Source organism: Schistocerca serialis, chromosome 5 (assembly GCF_023864345.2).
Source record: "Schistocerca serialis cubense isolate TAMUIC-IGC-003099 chromosome 5, iqSchSeri2.2, whole genome shotgun sequence".
In the NCBI taxonomy this organism is placed as follows: Eukaryota; Metazoa; Arthropoda; class Insecta; order Orthoptera; family Acrididae; genus Schistocerca; species Schistocerca serialis.
In genome coordinates, this window is record NC_064642.1 from 601,851,987 (window position 1) to 601,876,051 (window position 24,065).

Sequence of the window (24,065 nt, forward strand, 5' to 3'; positions counted from 1 at the left end):
AATTTGTGATGGTCCGAATCGGACTAATAATATTCAGGAATTGGTCAGAGGATTGACTGAGGAGCTTCTTTAGTGGACGAATTACAGAAGCTTAAGGTGCTTCCGATTAGTTCTGCTTGGTTCCTCCTTTACCTGTAACAATATTTTTAAACTCTTGCCACGTTACACTGCTACAGACGCTTAATGTGTTTTACAAGGAGTAAGATTCTCCATAATTTTAAAAAATAATTGAATAACGTGAGAACCGTTAAGCCATAGTTCGTCAGGGGTGCACCACCTTGTACGTTACGACTAAAGATCGTTTTACACAGAAATAGTGATATTTGAAAATTAACTGAGTTTCTGTAATGTATTAATTGCCAACAGCCTGTGTTTGAAAAACATTTTTTAACCTGTAACTGATTTCTGATAATATTTGTTCTCAGTTTGATTTAACTTACTAATTATGGCCGTGTAGTAGAGTAATATTGTAACCGTTGACCATTAAATACAGTAATGGCAATATTATCTCGAATTCGAATTTTTTTTTTTACTCATGGTAGATTGTTAATTCCTTGGAACCGTTTTTCACATTTGGAATGAACCCTTCTGCTGCAGAGTAATTCCTGAAATTTCAAAAAATCACTGCCGACTACAATCCACATAAAGTGTACACCACAATTTCAAATATTTATTAAACTTATATTCTAGGGCTGGTTAAAGAGTTACATGGTACAACACTGCTTCAATTGACGGGTAATTTATAGTTACTGATTCACAGAAGCTCTCCTGCATACTTTGCGGGTCTTTCTTTTGACAGAGAAAGTGGTTGGTTTGATACAGGCTGCAGGCTAGCTTGGTATTTGCTCCCACGCCGTTTCCCTTTTTTTTCTACTTATGTCCAATACTTTGAACTGTACATTATCTTGAAGAGTGGTTTTGTACAACAACTTGCCATGTTAATCTTCATTAAACGCATATTTAACCCACCTAACACTGTTCCAATACACAGTTTCCGCTTCAGTGTTTTTAGTCCTGTGGATGAAGATGTTTTTCATGAGGGATTTGAAATCAAACAACTCCCTTTGCTCCATTTCGAATACCATAAGATTTGGATCACACTGTATGTACCTGATGAAGGTCACCCAATCCCTTGGAATTTCAGTGGGGTCTACAGATTTTTTCCTTTGTTCTCTCAATAATGGTATGAATTGTGTCATCTTCCATATGAGTATGACCTGGTTCTAAGAATTTATGGTGGATAACAAGTGAATGCCCTTTTTCGTGACGTTTTTGCACGACATAAAGGAGCATTGCGCTAACAAAGATGTTTCTTGTTTGACCTGGACAACAGTCGCTGTAGAATATTACTTCTGATACTTCTTTGTCTAATACATTGTTTAGGTACTTCATCAGACGCGAAGCAATTTCTTGGCTACCACGTTTGGCAATGGTTTCCTCCCAAATGAAGCAAATTTTTCGTTGTGTATTAGCTTGATTACCTGTGGGATTACAGGTCCTGATCTGCCTCTTGTAAAACGGTACTCCATTCACTAAAAACGGCGTTGCAAGGCACTTTTGCAAATCGAAGGAAACGGCAGCTAGCTTTTTATCCTTCAAATACAACTTCTTGTCTATATCCTTTTGTTTGTATGCATCTCCGGCAAATTCAAGGTGTTTAAATTTAACTATTCAGAATTTATTCGCTCTTCTTTTTGGTCGGTAGATTTAATAATCATATCAAATTTATCACATTTTGCGCAACTATCGTTTTTGGGCTTTTCAAATTGATAGTTGAAATTTTCCACAAACATCTGCCTGTAGAAAGACCTACTCTGAGATATGATGTTGTTCTCTGTACAAAAGTCCACACATAGTTTGTACATTTTAGAAATTGACAGATCGGGTGAAAGGTACTTTCTTGCAGTATGTGAACGAGAGTAATGAGATTCAATGGCAGGAAACATCTGTATATGATCGAGAATAATCTTCCGTGCCTCTTGAGACACTTTTGGCTGGTTCCCATGCTTTCCCCATAGACCTTCAGCACACATACCTAAGTTCGATTTGCTTTTCTTCTCCGTTACAACTCGGACTTTTTTTAAGGTGACGCCAAGTGTATTTAAAAACATTTTTTGACAGACTGCAGTATGCTCACCAGATTTAGGTAGTGAATAGAGGCAAGTGAATTTTCGCCTACTCTCCAATTCTCTACCATCTCGTAATCTTTGGCGAGCTTTACGTTTTTCACAAACGAATCCTGCTATGAATTGGTTTTTTGCTTCCTTACTTAATGAGTGATAGTCCGCAAACATAGTTTTTTTCAAAACACTTCAGCCTACATGTACAGGCTGCTTTAAGACCTTTGGTCTTAACCGTTTTTTCTGTAGAATTTTTATATTCTAACCCTGCATTTCTTCTTTTCTTCCTTATTACAATTGCCCACGAGTTTGGGTTCTTCATCCTTTTTCTGGTAATATTTCCTTCAGCCTTCTTTCTTTCGCGTTTTTTCGTTGTCGATGCATTTTGTTCCTGAAATAAATTGTCCTGTTCGTTCTCGTCATTATTCAATTCACTCAAAGCATTCATTTCAGTTGGAGTGTTCACGACAATTCATTTCATTCGCTTCATTCTGTGCATTCGCTTCACTGCCTGTATCGCTTAAATTACCTTCCGAGGAGAAACACTCATCAAAAGAAAAGTCATTTAGATCGCCACAATCAGGTGGTGAGCTGGTGACCATCAGTCTTATTACTAAGTTGTAAAAATTGTTCGTCAGTGCACGACAGTGCCTGTTGCTGGGGCTCCCGAGACAGACCTGAAGAAAACGCGTATGCTAATAATTTATTTAAAACACACATGTACTAATAACCGCTAATTTTATGCTGATTATTATAGCGTAAAACTAACAAAACTAATGCTTAAGTGTCAAGTGTAATAAAGTAAAAGGAATAATACAAGTATTTATTACCTTGGCTTGGAAGTTCTCTCAAACCCATTTGTAGCAGCTTTTTCCCTCTTGTTGCTATCTTGTAACCTTTGTAACAATGGTCAAACTGGCGTTTAAACAAACACTACAAAAAATCTCGACAAGCGATTTCAATACAGTGTTAACACACAATTACACAACAATGTCAACACAATGTTATACAACAATGCCAATACATGTTGCTTGATGGGAGGCCAATGTCACAAACACACATGGGTTAAAAAGGCCAATGTGCACTTTGGCCCTTTTATTTATAGAAAAATATTTTTCCTAATGGGCTTAAGTGTATATTGGCCTTTCTTCTCATTAATGCTCTTCTGACATTCCGTTTGGACATATGCCCTAAATGAATCTGTATCTCTGTTAATAAAAGCACTGACCACTGGCCTCTTTTACACCAAAATAATGGCCTTACGGACAGTGTCGTAGAGACAACAACTGAAAAACTTTGATTTTGGACATTGGCCCTTTTAGCACCAAGCCAAGGATTCATTCTAGATTCATACTTCATTGTTTGTTCCTGCATTTCGTAAATTGTAACTTCATTTTGACGGCATATATTACCCTCTTTCACATAAACATGTATTAACAGCAGTATAACGTCTCCTACAGCAAAATGATGGTGATGCCACGACTCACAAAGGATGCCTATCGCGTGAGCATCTGGACTGCAATGGACGAAGACTCGAGCAATTTAGATTGGCCTTTGTATGGTAACATACTTACAGGCGGATTGGAAATTATGTTGGTCGAAGACTACTGTCTTGGAGATGTGGTCATCTTCGACTTGGCCAATGTGAATGCTGGACATATCGTACGCACAGATATCAACTTCATCCGCAATCTTGAACTCTGCTACAAGGTAATGTTGGAGACCTATTCCAGGTATAATTGATTAAAAGTGTGAGATATATGGAACTTTCCGCCATTACCTATTTACGAGGCTGGGAATTGAAGATGGGTAGAAAGTGGAGTGATGTGTTCTCCAAATAAGTTTGGTACCGAGCATAAAAGTGGCAGGAAGCGAACCCCCTTCCACAGAAATCAGTGGCTGTATTGACGTGGCGTACTTGTAGCCTGTAACTGTCTGATCACAAGGCAATAGATTACAACAGTAAAAAGAATGTGGGCAAGACTGTGAATAACAAATTACAATCATTAACAGTGTTATGAAAAAGGTGGTTGCTTCTCACCATACAGGGGAGATACTAAGTAGCAGATAGGCACAACAAAAAGACTGTCAGAAAGTGAGATTTCGGCCAGCATACACGCACACACACACACACACACACACACACACACACTAAATGCAACTCTCTCGCACATGACCACGGTCTCTGGCAGCTGAAGCGAGACTGCAAACAGCAGCTCATGATGAGAGAGGCAGCTGCTTGATGGAGCTAAGGAGGAGGCTGGGGCAGAGAGGGCTAGGCATACCAGTGCAGGGTTGGGAGACGGTAAACTGCTGCTTATGGGAGCACACAATGACGAGATGGGGAGAGGATGGGGAAACTGCAGTTTGGAAGTTAGACGGAGGGTGGGGGCTGAGGAGAGACGACTGAGTTTTTGGAGTAGAGGACTGTGTAGTGCTGGTATGGGAACAGATAATGGATTAGATGGATAACAACAATGACTAACTAAGGCTGAGGAGTGATACGGGAACGTTGGATATGTTGCAGGGGAGTATCTCTCTGTACAATTCAGAAAAGCTGGTGTTGGTGGAAGGGATCCAGATCACATAGACTGTGAAGCAGTCATCCAAATAATGAACGTCGTGTTGGGCAGCGTGCTCAGCAATGGGGTCGTTAATCTGCTTCTTCGCCAGAGTTTGTCAGAGGCTATACATGTGGGACACTTTGTTGGTAGCCTAGCTGCAGCTTAGCTTCTAGATCACATGACTGGTTCCAAAGATACCCCTGCCTTTGATGGGATAGGTAGTGCTTGTGACCAAAGTGATGGTGGGAGGATGTATGAGACAGGTCTTGCACCTAAGTCTTTTACAGGGATATGAGCCCTGAGGCAAGAGGTTGCAAGCAGTAGTTGTGCATGGATGGATGAGGATATTATGTAGGTTCGGAGGGCTGCACAACACCACTGTGGGAGGAATTTATTAAAGTAATATATACACAAATATTCAGCTGCAGTTTGGTGAGAGAGCGTGGAAATGACTTAAAGTTCTGAACTCTGGTCTGAATCTAACCCAATGGACTATGGCTAGCCAATATCATTACAGTTCAGGCCCGACAACTGTTGGTAGCTGCTGACCCAGTTACCGGATAAATTTTTGCGACTCTCGGCGATGATTGCGACGACTGGTGGTGGCCTGCTATTACCTGGAACTGGAACTGCTGGCAGCTGGAACAATAACTGCCTGAGTGAAGCTGTGCCGTCACTTATAACTGCGAATTAGAGAACTATTTGTCTGGCATTACTCGAAAGCAGGATGAAGGGTATGCTTTCAGCGCATTCTCTAGCGGCATACACAACAATTGGCAGATAGCCCGTACTGTTTTAATGTTTTTTGGTGGAAGCATAAAAGTGCAGCATTTGTGGAGGGAACGGTTTGCGGCGGGAGGGGATATAAGCCAGCCGCGAGCCCTCAGGATCTCAGTTCATCAGTGCACATGACAATGGAAACATGTCTGATCGCCGAAGCTTTGTGCCCTTTTGTGCACTATGGATTGGCAGTAAATTAGTAGACTGTTTGATTAAGAAAAACTACGGGAGAAACTGAAGAGTCACAGAATAATTAGATTTTCCGCATACCTTTTTCATGTTATTTTTCGTTCGTCTTGGCTGGCACAAAATGATCGAGTAAGTGGTATGTAAAATTTCTCCTTTCGCATCGTGTATAATCAGGTAAGGTAATTGAAACCGTTGCTTAATATAAATTATTACAATAGTATTTTCCGTTCATTTGCGTGTGCTTTTTGCTAATGGTGAATCAGTCCTCACTTTAGCCATTTGGTCATTGTTAATCGAGATAGATAACTCAAGACTAATCACTCGTAATTGTCGTCTTACTCATCAGAAACGAGAACAGAAGGTCTGCAACGACGTGCACACTGTCTTATCTCTGGCTAACATTATCTCAAGCCGTGGTAAATGGCCGAGTTATTATTTGACATTTTTCTAAAAACCTGATGAATGTATTTCCTACCCGCAGTGGAAGGTGGATAAAAATGTGGGATGTCACAGTGGTACGGGTACAACGAGCACAGTGTAAGATTACAACAATGACACCACGCTTGCAGTCAAACTAATGTTAAACCAATTTAGACCCCTGCTGACATGACCATTTATGACGCCGAAACAGCTTGGCCCGTAGGTAAAGTGGAGTACATACGAGGGTTAGTCATAAAGTAAAAATAAAGTTATGTAATTAATTTCACGTTTATTTACAGTTATATCTTTATCGTCCGAGTAAGTAGTGCTATTCCCTGTTCACAGTACCGCTGCACCCCGATAGAGGCCACAAAGAGAATGGCCAAAACTGTCTATTCCAGGGGTGTGCTGCTGAGGTGTGGTGCGAAGTTTCAATGTGTGCCACGTGATGTGCCTGCAATAAGCACAAAATTAATTACACAGCTCTATTTTTTCTAGGTCGCAATCAAAACGGTCGTTCTTCAATAAAAAAAATGTAACGTAAACGGCTCTTTTGTCTCTCTTTTTATTGCTAGTTTGTATTTAATATCACAGCTTAAGAAGTTAGTGTCTTCTTAAGCTCAAAGTAATTTGCCGAAATGTGTTTTCTTACTACGTGTTTCCGAATTTATTTCTCATAAAAATATTCGCTTTAAGTACTCTATATTCCCTCCTCGTCATTGTTTCCTTTACCAATCCTCATTATATACACGCCTAGCGCATATGACAGTTAATCTTGTTTGGACGACTAACTCACTATAGCTGCGCAAATCATTGCTTCAGACACACTTTGTCTTGTATTGCTCTTATCCACGTTGAGTTACCCGTTTCCATTTCTCTCCAATTTTTAATCATTTCATCGGTTGGCTTGTTTTGGAGAATTTCGTAGTTTGGAGCTTCTCAATTGGTTCCCATTATTGCTCCTGTCTTCTTTTCTCTCTCATTCTTGTTGTGTGCCCCTAGCCATCTCACCTTCATTAATATTCTCAGTGGTTCACCTCTCTCGTAGTTGTACTCTACGTTACTCACGTATATAGTTTTATAAGCTCTTAACTTTATCTCTTACTGTCACCGTCAGAGGGTGGTACGGAACTACAAGTCCCACCGCCACACCTCCAAAGTGAATTGCAGTGACGCAGTCACTGCCCTGTGGAAATTTACTGCCTCACCAACACAGTTAGACCGCAATAGACCGGTGATGCTGTATTGTAACATATATAAAAAAAAAAAAAAAAAACTTTATCTCAGTAAGCTCTTTACTTTATCGAAGTGGAGCTTTTTCCTGACGTAAATGTACCTTGATACTGTTGTAGGTTCGTGATCCATCCTCGATCCATCCCTTTATGTTACAGCTTTATTTCTTAACAAAGGATACCGTTAAATAAATGAATTTGTGCTTCCTGAGCAGTTTCACCAACCCATTTTCAAGTCTTCGAGTATTACCTGCCTTTCTTCAAAATTGAATACCAATATTTAATGCTTAATATTTTATACTAATATTCAGAGCAACCAATATAGCACTCTGATTTAACTACCTCACCATTTCTTCTACATTGGGTTAATATTCAGCTGTTAGTATGATCGTCTGTGTAAACCTTTCATTGTTTTCATTTAGTAGCAATCCTCGCAATTACTTTTGTATTTCAACATCTGTAATAATATTCCTCAGCTCTCGTATTGCCTTAAATTCGTCTGAGACCACTTCTCTTCGTACATATTTCCTCGTCGATTTGGTGCTATCTTCGTTTGATGCAGTATAGTGCGAGTAGTTTGTCGTTGAATCCTTTCATGGATTATGAAGAAATATCAGTAATCTTATTCGAATTTTCGTTAGCAGTTTAGATTTTAAAACATCAAACGAATGAGAAATTGAAATGTTTGCTCCACTTATTTTAACGTTTAAATTCAATTTAGTTATATACAACTGAAGTAAATACTTCCATATCATTTTAAACTTAAGTGTTCAGCCTCAAAGAGAGCTTAGTGCTCACCTAATTAATAAATTTGGTATGTATAGACTGCTTACCGCCGGCGATTGAAAGGACTTCACTTGGTGAATGCATCGAAGATCATACATTCAGTCATGAAAATAGCAAAGATGGCGCTATCTGAAAAGTTGCAGAAGAGGGTAAGTCATACGTATCTCTCATTATTTTCTTCTCCTTGTCTGTAACATATCATCTACTTGCATATAAGTCCATACGCAGTGGTACGTTTTAGATATAGGGCTACGTACACCCTCTCGCTATGTTTAGCCTCATGACTCGTGTACTCCACTGCACGCTACAAGCTACACAGCCGTGCGGGATTAGCCTAGCGGTCTTAGGCGCTGCAGTCATGGACTGTGCGGCTGGTCCCGGTGGAGGTTCGAGTCCTCCCTCGGGCATGGGTGTGTGTGTTTGCCCTTAGGATAATTTAGGTTAAGTAGTGTGTAGGCTTAGGGACTGATGACCTTAGCAGTTAAGTCCCATAAGACTAAAAAAAAAAAAAAAGCTACACGTATACAGCATAAATAGCTGCGTAAAAGCTGCTTCGTATTATCGCTTGTCGCGAAGTACTTGTAGTGACATATACTTTCCAAATAGTGTCAGATAAAAGTACTGCTCTGGCATACGGTTTGGGACTCTATAAGGTTCTCCTTAGCCGGCAACACTTCTGACATAAACGTCGCCATGAAACAAATTTGACACCGTGTTAGAGACGTTCGGCCCTCTGGACGCCTTCACCTGACCAGCCACGACACTGTCTTAATTGTACCAGTTCCTATAGTAACAGACGTCCTTCCCGCGTGTACAGTCGCGCACAAAAGCATCCGAACGACCTGAATTGCATTTCACCTGATTCGCATGCAACCCACATAACACAGCTGTCTAGCAGATCCTCTAATCGCTCCTTGGTACAGTCGTTTGACTATTTAAAATGTTTCCAACAAGTTACCACTAGAAAACACTGCTCTGTATCGCAATAACTCAAGATGTAAAGTAATACTACGATACTACAAATATCAGGGAACACCTTATCACAGGTAAGACTGTCCTTAAGGCTTGTAAGCTCACTTTTATTACAATAAATGACATACCTGAAATGTTACCACTCTCATTATTACGTCAGATAGGTAATCCACGTTGTAAGTTAATCGTATTCATGATTTCCTCTTCAAAGTAACATACCGTACTTATTATTTAACACAAAATGACATTAAAACTTTAAGTTATTCACGAGCGGCTAGATTAGAATATGTATGAACTTCAAATGACACGACGAACCGTCTCGTTCTGCATGTGGATTCAAACCCAGGTCATGCAGACTAAGCTAAGATTTCGTGACTGACGGAAGCTAACAGTCATTCCTGATTAGGCATACAGAGAGTGATATACCTCGATTTTAGACAGTATCAATTAGCAATTACCAACTTTAAATTAAATAACGGAAACATTTTTAACGGACGCGAATTCCTACCCAGCACCTAATGTCCCTGTTAACGAACTACGAGAGATGTTAAATATTGCTTCTTAACAAGTAACTTATTTGAAATGCCATGAGTTAAGGTTTTGTGTTGGACAGGGATTCGAACCCAGAACCTAATCGGATAGATATCGAAGCACAATCAACTGTGACATATCGCATTTTCTCAGCAGCAGCTAGATGTTTTAACTGAAATAACGAGACGAAACGTTAATTTTTTCCTTCCCAGGACTGCTACCCGGCACCTATCGCTGTTATATTCTAGAGAAAACGAACGTTAAACATGGGAGTGTTGCACCAGCAACGACATGTGAGCATGTTTGAATTAGAAATAATATGACGAAGAATTCAGTGCTGACTGGGAATAGAGCTCCACACATATTGTTGTCGACTATACTCAAAGAGACGTCGGCTACCGAAATTTTCTCCACCAGCGGCTTGGAATAACATCTTGAACTTACAATGAACTCGCACATAGTTCTGTCTCACTGGGAGTCAAAAACGTCAGATATCGTTAGTGTTGACAACGGATCAAAATGCATTATCAGTAGTAGTGTTCCTGTAGCTGTGGGAATCATTGGTTGAAAACGAGTTTAACACCAATGGGTACAGTACTGCTAAATATTCAAAATGATTATCAACCGAAATCTGAGTTCATCCGCAAACTGAGGCGAATTTATAATATTGAAGCTAGACTGTGTATCCATGTCTGCCTTGAGTGGGCTATGGAAGGCGTTTACACACACGTATACAATATGAATACTTCGAACCCCGTAGTTAACGTTGCTCTCATAAACCACTTTTGTTTTTTAATTCTTCTGGGTCTTCAGCGTGCAATATGTGTTGTATATACAGTCTTAGAGCAAAAAATTGACCGCCGAGACGTTCACGTAAGTTGAGAAATACAGTCGTGCTCCTCTCAGAATCCTATGTCCGGCAATATGCTCGATCTGGCAACATTGTAGACTGCGGCACTTCCCAGAGGAAGTCTTGACTTCAGTCGTAGTACTTTATTCTTGACTACGACCGTAGTCTTGAGGTAAAGTGCGAGACTAGCTAATACGACGTCTGGTAACTACAAGCACACGTCGACGAAGTTTTTATCGCCCCTTTCCTCTCGGTGCTGAAGCTATGAGTGTAATTCAAGCGAATCTACAATAGATTTCGCTTTCTGTCACACTGGTAATAACAGTTTTGTCCAACAATCTTTTAGCGAAAGATTTCTTTGCGACCATCTGCCTTTGAACACCGCATGCGTCTGAGTTCTCTGGGACCCGTTTACTGCCTACCGGCGGGGGCTGAGACACTGCATTGTCTCGCCTTCTGCCGACAACGTCTGCTCCACTCCGCACTCTCGACCATGTAAAATGCTTTAATGTTGTTGAGTGGTCTAATAAAATCTGTCTGCGATTTGTGTTTCACTCTTGATAGCAAAGGAGGCACAAAACCGTTTTTATTTGATGAATATTTTATTACACTAGAATGCAATACATCAAATGTGGCACAGAATTGATTTCATGGTTTCTGACCCGGTGCACTACAGTTAATGAGCCAAATTCTGTTCTTTTTCCTTTCACGGGAGGTTCCTCACATAATTTATTATTGTCATGGATTCATATGTGTTAGTCAAGGCACAGAGAGTAAATGCAATGTAATGTGTTTGATTTCTTTCTTTGATTCTCTATGGTAAATGGATGCAAAAGATTGTGTCAATACCTATCAGAAACTGCTACTCAGGCAAATTGCTTGTTTAGAGGTCTATACCTTAATTAATGGAGAATTGAAGGCTGTTCACAAGTGAAATATAAAATATTCAATTGGATTTAAGGCGACACAATTGCCCATATTTGAAACTACCTACCCAGATAAAACGTAAGTTGCTAGAGCCGCTGTTAGCAAATGTCTGCAGGGAGTTCCTAATTGCAACTGTGGAAATTTAGCATAGAGGCCCTATAGTAATCAAGAAGTTCATTTCCTTCATACTTATCACCCTGGCATGTGAGTCTTAAGTGAAGAACAATATTGAAATTCGTATCGCTGATGGTCGATTCGAATTTCTTCAGAGACGCTGGTATTGCGAAGCAGCTTGGCAGTCAGGAAGCCAAGATCTATGACCATTAGCACAACTTACTGAGTCGAGCTACCAAGTGGATTTGATGTGTAAGGGTTTTCTTCCGATTTCGATAAAGAATTTTTTCTGGAAATTCGCAGCTCCATAAAATATATCAGAAAAAAAGCTCGCATGCGCTGGCCCCTACCACGGTTAGAATTGACGACTGATTGAGCCGTTCTGAACCGAGACACGTGCGGTAGCACCGTGCTACAGACACACTGCTGCCTGTACACCACTCTCATCATGGTATTTGTCGCTCAGCCTCATAAAGCATCGTGAAAGATAATAAAAGTTGTCACTTATGTGAAGAATAGCATTTCTTTAGGCAAAAAATTGAATTTTCTGTATCAGTGTCTTAGTTTACATGAAGATTAATAGCACGAGTCATTGAAAAGTAAAGGGAATATCAAGTGAATTTAGCGACTCAATTCAGTACTATACGTGGAAGTGATTGCTCTGTCACAGTGTTGTCTAATGTTTGTGACGATGTTGCCAATTCTCAGCTGTGCTAGGAACAGCTCTGTAGCGGTATGCGAGGAGAATCCCGTGCTCGTGTCATAGGAGGATATGGAGAGGAGGCGCGGGGTTCGGTTAATACGCAGCGTTTTCTCCTACCATTTGTGTCAGACATTCAGGTGTATAAACATCCATCACGATTACAGTATCCTACAAAATATATACGAATAAAACACTTACCTTGCTACTTTGTGACAAAAGATTATTTCAGTACAATAAAAAGTCTTTGGAAATCACTTATGCCCACCTGTCACAAAAGTAAGATAACAAACACCTTGCACCTCGAAATTGATTACACCTATGTGCAGTCTAGTGACGTTTAAATAAATCGTCTTAGCGGCACAAAGTCGTGGTTTGCGAATCATTTACCGGCCGTACTCTGCCGTCTTTCACTGGTTGGAAGGCAAAAAGCTTACTGACAAATTTCACAGAAGGAAAAGGGGGACTAAATGTCTCCAACTGGAAGGTCATGCTGTTTTATTTAAATGATTACAAATTCAGGTAAAACGAACAGTCAGGTTGTCAGTATAAGGACATTACTGTTGTCAGTATGATGTTGCACTGCCCAGGGCCTGTAATCATAAAGGGCCCATTTAGGTCAGGCATATTGTATGCAGAAGTGGAAGTGAGAGCACCACTGAATTCTAATCCGTATGCATTGCATACACACACAAATTACTGTTACAGTGTACTTACGGAGAACAATGCGTGAATTGTGTATTTTGCGGTGAGCAAGAGCACTGGCAAACAGTCTTCGCTACATTAGGTTGCTTAATGCGGTGTCACTCTGAGTTAGAATTTATCGTCAGCGACTAAGTGTAAGGTCAATGAGTCGGACGCGAGTTTTGCAACTGTGAAATACTTTCCTACATTATGGAAGCGAATATTAAATTTGAACTAATATTGCGAAAATTTTGTACTAGAATAGCTTTCAATGGAAATCTTTCTGTTTATTGAAAAGGAAAACAATTGATTTTCTAAAACATTGTCTGTCATACACAACTTGAAACAGGTCATGTCGACCAAATCATATGGAAGAACTGACAGCGACGTAAATCGGAAGGCAGTAAGTTCTCTTGCCTTTTGGTTTGACAGTACTCGATAGCCATTTCTAGGCGCAAGTAAATGAAGAAAGGCAGTGCGTTTTTGTTATCAAGTTACGTCTTCATCAATTACTTTAGTTTTAATGTAATTACGAGTAATCGCTGATTGATATTAACGTAAAAAGGATTGCGTTGACAGGGAAAGAACCGTGTTGGGTTCGTATCTCTGTCACAGAACTTCACATCATGCACCTCATCTTTAAATGCATGCACACTTTGTTACTTCAGAATAGAAGTATATCAGACATCTTTCGCGGTTAGTTAACAGAGACGAAAGGGTCTTGACAGAAGTCCCGCTTTATTACAAAATTGTCGTCTTTTGTTTTAGATTTGGTTACCGGTATTGGCAAAAACTTCGGTAATTCATGACTCTTCACGGCTAGTCATCAATATGATATGATTATATTATATTACATTAGATTAATTCTTGTATCATAGATCATGAATTCGACATTTCGTAATGATGTGGAACGTATCATTTTAATGAAAGATTTCTTTACATACCATGATTAAATTTCTTGACAATTTTCTCTCTCTCTCTCTCTCTCTCTCTCTCTCTCACTCTCTCATTCTTTTTCATTTTTATCTCTCTCTCTCACTCTCTCTCTCTCTCTCTCTCTGTCACACACACACACACACACACACACACACGCGCGCGCGCGCGCGCGCGCGCGCGCCCGAAAACTTCTGTGAATGAGTTTCTTAGTTTTGAGTACACTTACGAAAGAAATATAAAAACATGAGAGTTACTGGTTCATGATGCTTAGTTTGCAGTCAGTTCTGAGTATTATTAGTAACTACGCTCCAGTCCCTAACCCTAGTTACAGAAATGCGAATCAGACGCATTACGTATTCCAGGCCGTAGCAGCCGCGACTTGGTGACACCAGCTATGTTCACTTCACAGCCCGCTGTAAGATTACATCGCTGTAAGATTACATCGGTGCGTCTTCTTCTTGCTGTTATTGTAACTGAGATTTGGCAACAAGACAATTTATGTTAGGCAACACTGTGATAGACGAGTTAATTCCTGGTGTGCACGGAATTAAGCCTCAAAGTTCACTTGATTTTACCCGTCACTTCCACTGAATAATCTCAGTTATTATCGCTTGAAACGTAACAAAAGATTGTAAATTTACGGTTTTCAGCCCAGGAAAATCGTTGCACCTCGAAATAGCAACTAATCTCATCCTTCAAATAGCGGTTTACGAGTTCTAATCACTATTGATCTCGTAAGATGAAGCTAAGACACATAGTTCTTCGCCAGCTCTGTGGTAACGTGCTGACCTGTGAAAGAGCCTGTGTTATGGTCCGCAGTTTCAGTCTCACTGAGTGTAGCGTTTTTATCCCTTCTGTGAAAGAGCTACAAGCAGTCAGATCAAACATCGCTAAGGAAATCTCAACGAAATATTTTCGGCTCATGGTGAACAACTTACAATGCTGCACAACAGGTAACGCCTCTTTCCGCTGCTGACAAGCAAATTTTGGGTTTCTAGGAATACATAACTTTATTTGTGAAATGCCACATTTGCATACATCTTGAGAATGACACAGCATGCCAATTAAACACAGACCCAATCAAAATGTAAGTGAGTAGTATTTTACCAATTCGTGACGATAGAGGCACGTTTGTGTACAGATAGTCAGTTTTATTAAAACAGACTTTCGTCGTAAGGTTATCGTGGGTAGTTTTATTTCATTTTTTGTAGTGCAGTTCACAATTTTCGTAAGGTTTCCTTTAATGTTGTTAAAACAATAGTAAACGTGAGAGAGAAATTAATCATCAACGATATATGCAAATTCTCTGATGTTATCTGTAACAGTCTGAAAATGCCTATGCAGTTTATTGATTACATGCATGTAGAAAACTTATTCTGAGTTAAAGCTCTCAAACAAAGTTTGAAGAAGAATAAAATGCCACTACCAGACGACAGCTAATGTAGAAAATACTTTCCCGACGTATTTTGGCACGATGCGCTCTACCCATACATAATACAAAAGTTTCGAGATGCATCTACTGTCTGGCCGTCTGTTAAACCTGAAATGAACAAAATGTCGCAGAAGTTAGCTCTTTTTCCACATACGACTATTTTGGGTTGAGAAGTGAATGGAATTATGTTACAAGTTCCATTAGATTGATTACTTTAGCAGACAGCAAAACTGCGTTTTAAAAAATATATTAGTAAATAGAGTCGAACTCGCGACATCTTACCTACCACGCGCGATACTTACCCTTACGCTACTAGCTGACACATTGATATAATAGCTCCACAAGTCAATTACAATTCCTAAAGAACTTCTGTATTCCACAGCGCTGTGGGATAATGCATAAGGCCAGGTCAATACTTATGAGAGACAAACAGTTATACCCTTTCTTTTACACTGCACGACGTTTTCAACAAACAGATAGCGCAATAGAGTAGCTCAAGTGGAAAGGAACGCTTCCTATTTAAATGTCTGCATCCTGCACTGTTGGCAGTTCTGTGTTGGTGGCAGTTAAGTGATTTTATTTTGGTGATTACAAAATAAAGTTGAATGTATGCACTGTGTAGCCGAGGCAGCTAGTTCATGGTCATTCGATCAACCAAGTAAATGAATTTACTGAACATGCTGCAAATTGAAGCAGGGAGCCTGTGTGTCAGAATTCTCAGCCACTGTAACACACCGGCGTTATGATAGAAAAATGAGCCCCTGAGAAGAGGATTTGGTGGTCTATTGGGCTGATGATAGGTTCATATATCTATGGTCTGGGTTCGATTCCAACTTCGGGCAGGAATTTTAGATAGGGAGAGACAGATTCCATTCTCTTCTGGCTACACCAAGTGAAGAAGATATAATGGCATTGTGGTCTGAAATCCACCTTACAAATGATATCCGTTCTTTACCAAGTAGACGTTAGGTTGAGCAACAATAAAGTCTGGAGTGGCGACATTTGTGAAACTTTATCACCAGTAACGTTTCTTATACTAGTTACTTATTTCTAGGGACGAAACAAACGCTACGTAGAATCGCAGGACACCTATTTCATCTTTTATCTGAGCTTCTGTACGTAGATAAAATTGGCTCTTAACTGGGAATACAACTCAGACCGTCCTTAACGCGGAATTTGATTCCTTTGTGACAATACAGCTCGGCTACAATTTCTTGTTTGTTCAAAACTGGAGATTCCTCAACACCTCCACATACCGCGCGTGAATGGGTTCGAATCCTGGCCCGGCAGGAAAGATTTCGTTATGTATTATCGAGATCTATCATGACAACAACTATCTGCTGGTGGATAGTAATTTTGATTTTTAATGCATTTTGGTCCGTTGTCAACACTAACGATATCCGACGTTTTTGACTCCCAGTGAGACAGAACTAAGTGCGAGTTCATTGTAAGTTCAAGATGTCATTCCAAGCTGCTGGTGGAGAAAATTTCGGTAGCTGACGTCTCTTTGTGTATAGTCGACAACGATATGTGTGGAGCTCTATTCCCAGTCAGCACTGAATTCTTCGTCATATTATTTCTAATTCAAACATGCTCACATGTCGTTGCTGGTGCAACACTCCCATATTTAACGTTCGTTTTCTCTAGAATATAACAGCGATAGGTGCCGGGTAGCAGTCCTGGGAAGGAAAAAATTAACGTTTCGTCTCGTCATTTCAGTTAAAACATCTAGCTACTGCTGAGAAAATGCGATATGTCACAGTTGATTGTGCTTCGATATCTATCCGATTAGGTTCTGGGTACGAATCCCTGTCCAACACAAAACTTTACCTCACGGCATTTCAAATAAGTTACTTGTTAAGAAGCAATATTTAACATCTCTCGTAGTTCGTTAACAGGGACATTAGGTGCTGGGTAGGAATTCGCGTCCGTTAAAAATGTTTGCGTTATTTAATTTAAAGTTGGTGTTTGCTAATTGATATTGTCTAAAATCGAAGTATATCACTCTCTGTATGCCTAATCAGGAATGACTGTTAGCTTCCGTCAGTCACGAAATCTTTGCTTAGTCTGCATGACCTGGGTTTGAATCCATATGCAGAACGAGACGGTTCGTCGTGTCATTTGAAGTTCATACACATTCTCATCTAGCTGCTCGTGAATAACTTAAAGTTTTAATGTCATTTTGTGTTAAATAATAAGTACGGTATGTTACTTTGAAGAGGAAATCATGAATACGACGAACTTACAACGTGGATTACCTATCTGACGTAATAATGAGAGTGGTAACATTTCAGGTATGTCATTTGTTGTAATAAATGTGAGCTTACAAACCTTAAGGACAGTCTTACCTGTGATAAGGTGTTCCCTGATATTTGTAGTATAGTAGTATTACTTTACATCTTGAGTTATTGCGATGCAGAGCAGTGTTTTCTAGTGGTAACTTGTTGGAACCATTTTCAATAGTCAAACGACTGTACCAAGGAGCGATTAGAGGATCTGCTAGACAGCTGAGTTATGTGGGTTGCATGCGAATCAGGCGAAATGCAATTCAGGTCGTTCGGATACTTGTGAGTATGACTGTACATGGGAACTGTTCCACACATCACTATAATTTCCGATAGACTCCTGACATCATCTGCGTTCATTATAATGCTACTATCCGCTGTGTCTTCCCAATCAACCACCAATCTCAGACGCCATGTCCACGTTGTGTCACTGTGTGCAGAGTCCTTAAATTTAAATTTCCACATTGTATTGGACGGTAGTATTCAAATGTGTCCTAAAAAAAAAAAAAAAAAAAAAAAAAAAAAAAGAAGGTGACGGCATTTCCATTCACATTCCATTGAATGAACTACGAATTTAACAGCGTCACATTTCAGTCACTGTCCGAAATATTACCGTAGTAACCCGCCTAGTTAATAGTTCAGAGAGTGTTAGTAACCCATTTCCTTGGGTGTTCGTGCAATACCCTGTATTGTCGATTTTGGACCTTCTACATCTACATCAGTATTCTGCCAGGTAACGGATAGTGTGTAGCTGAAAGTATTTCTGAAACCACTGTCTGATCCCACCTTCTCTCTTGCATTCTTGAATGGCGAGTGGGAAGAATGACAGCCGGTAAGCTCCTCCATTAGCTCAAATTTCTGGGGTATTCCCGTTGTTGTCATTTGGCGAGACGCATATCCGAGGAAGTAATGTGTCTGTTGGGCCATGATCATGGGATAGAAGCGAAAGCGGCAGATCGAGAGAGGGAAAATGTTTATCCAAAATATTACTGTCTGCAGAGGTGGCTGCAGGGGCGTCGTTTGCATTTCTCGTACACCGCGGCCGCGTATTCACTTCCGTGATGGCGAGGAGCCACGATGTCCAAAGCCTGTAGCCGTCCTCTCTAATGAAGTTACATATGTTGTTAGAAATTTCAATCGCCTCTCGGCTTTTCTTCAAAAAATGTTGGTTTCCTCGGCCAGTTCACGTTCGTTATTGAAACCAATGTCAACCCACCACCTATTTCACAATTCGTTTCAGGCGCGTGTGGCGTTCGTATTCTTTCATACGATGTTTAACAGTCATTCCCGTTTCGCGTATATGTACTTTTAGGCAGCCACATGTCGTCTTGGAGGTGATAACTGGAGTAGTTCTCGCTTCCTTTGTTACGAAACTAATTATTTGAATCTAATTTTAACATAACGAATATTTTATTGAAATTATGTTCCCATTATTTCATTAGTGATTTTCACCTCCTTGTAGCTTTTAAAGTGTACTTGGTCAATAAGTAGACTGAAAATCATTATTAATGCACTGTATACCGTTCATGTTTTGTTCTAGATGCCGCTAGGAACGAAATATCGCAAGTGGGAGGAAGATAATGTGAGTCGTGCACTTGAATCAGTGCGAAATGTGACATGGGGTTGAATGAGGATGCCAGGTCATATGATGTTCCAAGAGCTGCGTTGCACAGACTTCAAACGGAATAAACTGCTCTCCAGTGGTCTGCCCAGGATGTGGAACAAGAACTAGTGTCGCATGCCGTTAAAGTAGAGGAATATTTGTTTGGGATAACACCTTGGGAGTTGAGCATCCCAGCTTTCGAGACAGCTCGAGTCGACGAAAAGAAGTGGTGTTGTTTGTTTAAGAGACATTCCGATCTCAACTTGCGTGAGTCAGAGCCGACATCCTTTGCGCAGGCCAAAGGATTCAAAAAAGATAACGTTAACCATTTTTTGGAGTCTGAGCGTGGTTTCTTGACGAGAATAAGCTTGATGCTACATTAATTTTCAACGCGGATGAGACAGGCTTGTCAACAGCCCAATAGAAACCTCGAAAAGTTTTAGCTTCGAAGGGTATAAAGGTTGAGAGATCCATACTCAGCGAGGAAAAGGCTTACTACAACAGCAGATTGCTGTGTATCTTCCACTGAACTATATGTCCCTACACTTCTAATTTGCAAAAGTACGCGTCCTGCAGACGGATTAAAAGACGGTGCTCCACTTGGAACATATTTTGCGTACAGCCCCGAAAGTGGATTCCCATATAAAGACGTATTTGTGCCGTGATTAAAACATTTAATCAAAGTCCTCTACCCTTCGAAGGAAAAATAAGATTTACTCCTTCTATCCGAACATTGTACACACACCGTAAATAACGAAGCATTAGAGCCTGATGGAAAAAATGGTGTAATTATGCTCTCACTACCGGATCACACGACACATAGACTGCAGCCCCTTGACGTTTCATTCTTCAGGCCACTGAATAGTTATTACATAAATGAAATGGAGAAGTTCCTACGACATAGACGGAGCGAAGAGAGAGTAGAGGTTGTCACCCAGTTCCACATGGCAACATTGTTTGAGAAAGCATATGGACCATCAACAATAGTATACACGGGAATAATGGCTTTGCTAACACAGGAGTTTGGGCAGATTTATGTTTCAAGGCCGTCATTTTGTAGCAGCAGTTCAGTCTGAAACAGATGGTGTCCTGTTTTAGAGGTTTGAGACAATTCACTAGTAGAAGCAGCTTCTACTAGTGAACTGTCACATGGCACGCAGGTTTCAAGGAGAAAGTATGTTACAACCACCCAAAATCTCATTTGGAAAAGGCGAAAACGAACAAAGTTCTGACAAGAGTTATACTAACAAGTGGTCAACACAGTCAGATCCTGAAACATGGTGCGACAAAAACAATAGGGAGAAGAAGAACCGCTGTGAAAAAACGACTCCCGAGTTCTAGGCCGAAGAAGATAGCGAAAGCTAAACATTCATTGCCTTCAGTAAACAGACGTTTTAATTCCAACGAGGATACTCGGTTCTGTACTACCTATTATGGTGATTCCAAGAAAGACATGACTCTGTGTCTGATATGTAAACAGTGCATTCATGAGACGTATACTGATGTTATAGAGGGGATCAAAGCGTCTTACTGCTGAAAAATCAACTCAGATTATTGAGAATGGAGAACTGTAGCAGTAGACTAATTTTTGTGAGACGAATAATATTACTAGTAGGCACAGTAATTGTTTTGTGCGATATTAACTTTCAAGATATGGTTATTGTTCTTTCATGGTGGCCTAGTAAGACAATAATTTCGCATTCTATGTTCCTTTAAATGTAATTATCAAAATCAAAGTTACAGACAATTTTAAAACTGGAGCAGCCACAGCTAAAGTAGTTATGCATAACTAGTTGGCAGGTCATATAGTACAACAGGTGTTTAAATATAGGTTTTAAAACTATTAAAATATAGTCCAATAGTCTGCTGTATCTGTAATTATTTCGGTCGTTTAGAGACCCAAACAACTTAAATGTTGCATCTTCTGGTGTTTGTAAATGCTATGTCGTATGGCATATGTCAAGCAATTGGTGCTTGACATAGGACGACAGGAACATATTCTAGTCGGTAAAGTGAAGACAGTTCGCGATTTTAACACAGACTGGACATTCATATTTGATGATGGTTTTTGTCAGTTTACGAGGGCTGAGAACTTTGCCTAGCCCCGCCAAATCTTACACTGCGGCATTCTGTAACAGCTCCCTACACCATATGATAGAGCATTTATACACAGCAGAAGACACAAATTAAAAAATGCGAAACCGGCTTATGTGGGTGTCCAGTCCACTTACATAAATACAGCTTCAGGAGTCTACTGCATTTCTCATTCAGTTTTATATTTTAAGAGATTTTACACCTGTATATAAGCACCTGTTTTACTATATGAATCGTCAATGTGTTATGTATAAATTTGAATGTTATTTCGTAGGTACATTACTGTATGGCTGCAAAAGACTAAAAACGACTCACTCTTGATTGTATAAAGCATTTAACGATTCCTTGTGAATAGTGCGACGTTATCATGAATATATGGCTCAATGTAGTTTCTGTGTTCTGTGTTGGTTTCGCTTTAGCATTTTATATACCCGAATCATGCTGAAAATATTTTATATGTCTTACGAACTTGTGTTACGGCAGAAGACGAGGAGATCAATACTTAACGTTCTAGTCTTAGTATGGCACACAGTTTTAATCTGCCAGGAAGTTTAATATCAGCGAGCACTCCGCTGCAAAGTGGTGATTTCATTCTGGACAGTAGCTGTCTAGACGCTTGTGTTGTGGTCTAATGGGTGCTGTTTTCCTCTACTCAGTTGATGCACTGCGTAGAGCGCACCTGCAGCCCAGTGTGTGTAGAGGTTGTATTTCAGGGTGGAGGGTGGTTTTGTGATGTTTTCAGGTTGTTGTTGGTGCTATGACTTGGGGCCACTCATTCAGTTTATCATGAGTATGGACCAGGGTGTTTACTTCAACATTCTCATCATCCAAGTCTTGCCCTTTATTCTGTGTGATTGTAATTATTGCTATGGACATTCTCATCTCTCCTGTTCACAGAGTGCATGCATACGCTGCAGGTTTGACGACTACACAATCACCGTGTTGCCCATTGACTGCGAAACTGTATTATGTGACATCATCCCCATAAAAAAGTCATGAAACGTAGACTGTCTTTGTGTGATGCTTCCTGAGATGACTAATTGTCTGTCCGGAGACTTAGCTTATTGCGTTTCCAGTGACGGATGCAACTAAATTAATTTGCGCATTCATGTCTGCTAATGAAATCCTGGTTTCAGCAGGGTGCTTTGAGGTCGAATTATTTGTGCAGCAAAGTAGGAAAATACTGTTTTTGTAATGAACAATGGGACTTGTTAACTGATCTGATAACATCAGATACTCCAGATATTTCAAGGTTAATATCATGCACATTTCTACTGATATGACGTAAGTGGCAATATCTGTTTTCCCCACCCATTATTAAGCTTAGTATCTGGAATACTATTTTCAAGTGAAACTAAACGAAGTTTTACTTAGATAAGTTTCTGCTTCTACAAATGTGGCTACTGAGAACAATATCATAAATTTTTTGTTTGTTTCTTCATTGCATTCTGTAGTGCTCATTAATTTCAGTTTAAAGACTAGTTAGTTTATTGAAGTGACAGTGTGGTAATGACTCAGTAGTGCACTAGAGAAAACATACTAGTGTTCGTATTGTTTCAAGTCATAATGCCTGTCTGCTGCAGGTGTTCGTGCACCTTCCTGGGTCGACGACTCTGTTCGACGAAGTGCAACCTGACTGCGTACCAGACGAGCTGGGAGGCACTGCTGGACCTGTTGACAACTTTGCGTGTAAGCAGCTCCTCTAAAAGTTCACCGAACCGATTCATCACATCCAACACATCCACCTACACTACTAGCCATTAAAATTGCTACAACAATAAGAAATGCAGATGATAAACGTGTATTCATTGGACAAATATATTATACTAGAACTGACACGTGATGACATTTTCACGGAATTTGGGTGCATGGATCCTGAGCAGTCAGTACCCAGAACAACCACCTCTAGCCATAATAACGGCCTTGATACGCCTCGACATCCAGTCAAACAGAGCTTGGATGACGTGTACAGGTACAGCTGCCCATACAGTTTCAACACGATACCACAATTAATGATGAGTAGTGACTGGCGTATTGTGATGAGCCAGTTCCTTGGTCGCCATTGACCAGACCTTTTCAATTGGTGAGAGATCTGGAGAATGTGCTGGCCAGAGCAGCGGTCGAAAATTTTCTGTATCCAGAAAGGCCCGTACAGGACCTGCTACATGCGTTCGTGCATTATCCTGCTGAAATGCGATCTGAAGTGGAATGATCACATAAAACAAATAGTGGGAAAAGCAGGCGCCAGGTTGAGATTCATAGGAAGAATTCTAAGAAAATGTGACTCATCGACGAAAGAAGTAGCTTACAAAACGCTTGTTCGTCCGATTCTTGAGTATTGCTCATCAGTATGGGACCCTTACCAGGTTGGATTAATAGAAGAGATAGACATGATCCAGCGAAAAGCAGCGCGATTCGTCATGGGGACATTTAGTCAGCGCGAGAGCGTTACGGAGATGCTGAACAAGCTCCAGTGGCGGACACTTCAAGAAAGGCGTTACGCAATACGGAGAGGTTTATTATCGAAATTACGAGAGAGCACATTCCGGGAAGAGATGGGCAACATATTACTACCGCCCACATATATCTCGCGTAATAATCACAACGAAAAGATCCGAGAAATTAGAGCAGTCGTTCTTCCCACGCACAATTCGTGAATGGTTCAGGGAAGGGGGAATCAGATAGTGGTACAATAAGTACCCTCCGCCACACACCGTAAGGTGGCTCGCGGAGTATAGATGTAGATGTAGATGTAGATGAAATGTAGGGTTTCGCAGGGATAAAATGAAGGGTAGAGCTACGGGTCGTAACACATCTGAAATGTAACGTGCACTGTTCAAAGTGCT

At 40.3% G+C, this 24,065-nt stretch overlaps 1 protein-coding gene across 1 annotated transcript in view; it reads left to right on the forward strand.

The window, feature by feature from the left end:
• Nucleotides 1-24,065, forward strand: part of LOC126482287 (clavesin-1-like) — a 65,873-nt gene that overhangs the window by 37,302 nt on the left and 4,506 nt on the right. The window contains exons 4-6 of the mRNA XM_050106281.1: nt 3,581-3,830; nt 8,130-8,240; nt 22,803-22,908. Coding sequence (XP_049962238.1) covers nt 3,581-3,830; nt 8,130-8,240; nt 22,803-22,908 — 467 coding nt within the window. The remainder of the gene's footprint in view (nt 1-3,580; nt 3,831-8,129; nt 8,241-22,802; nt 22,909-24,065) is intronic.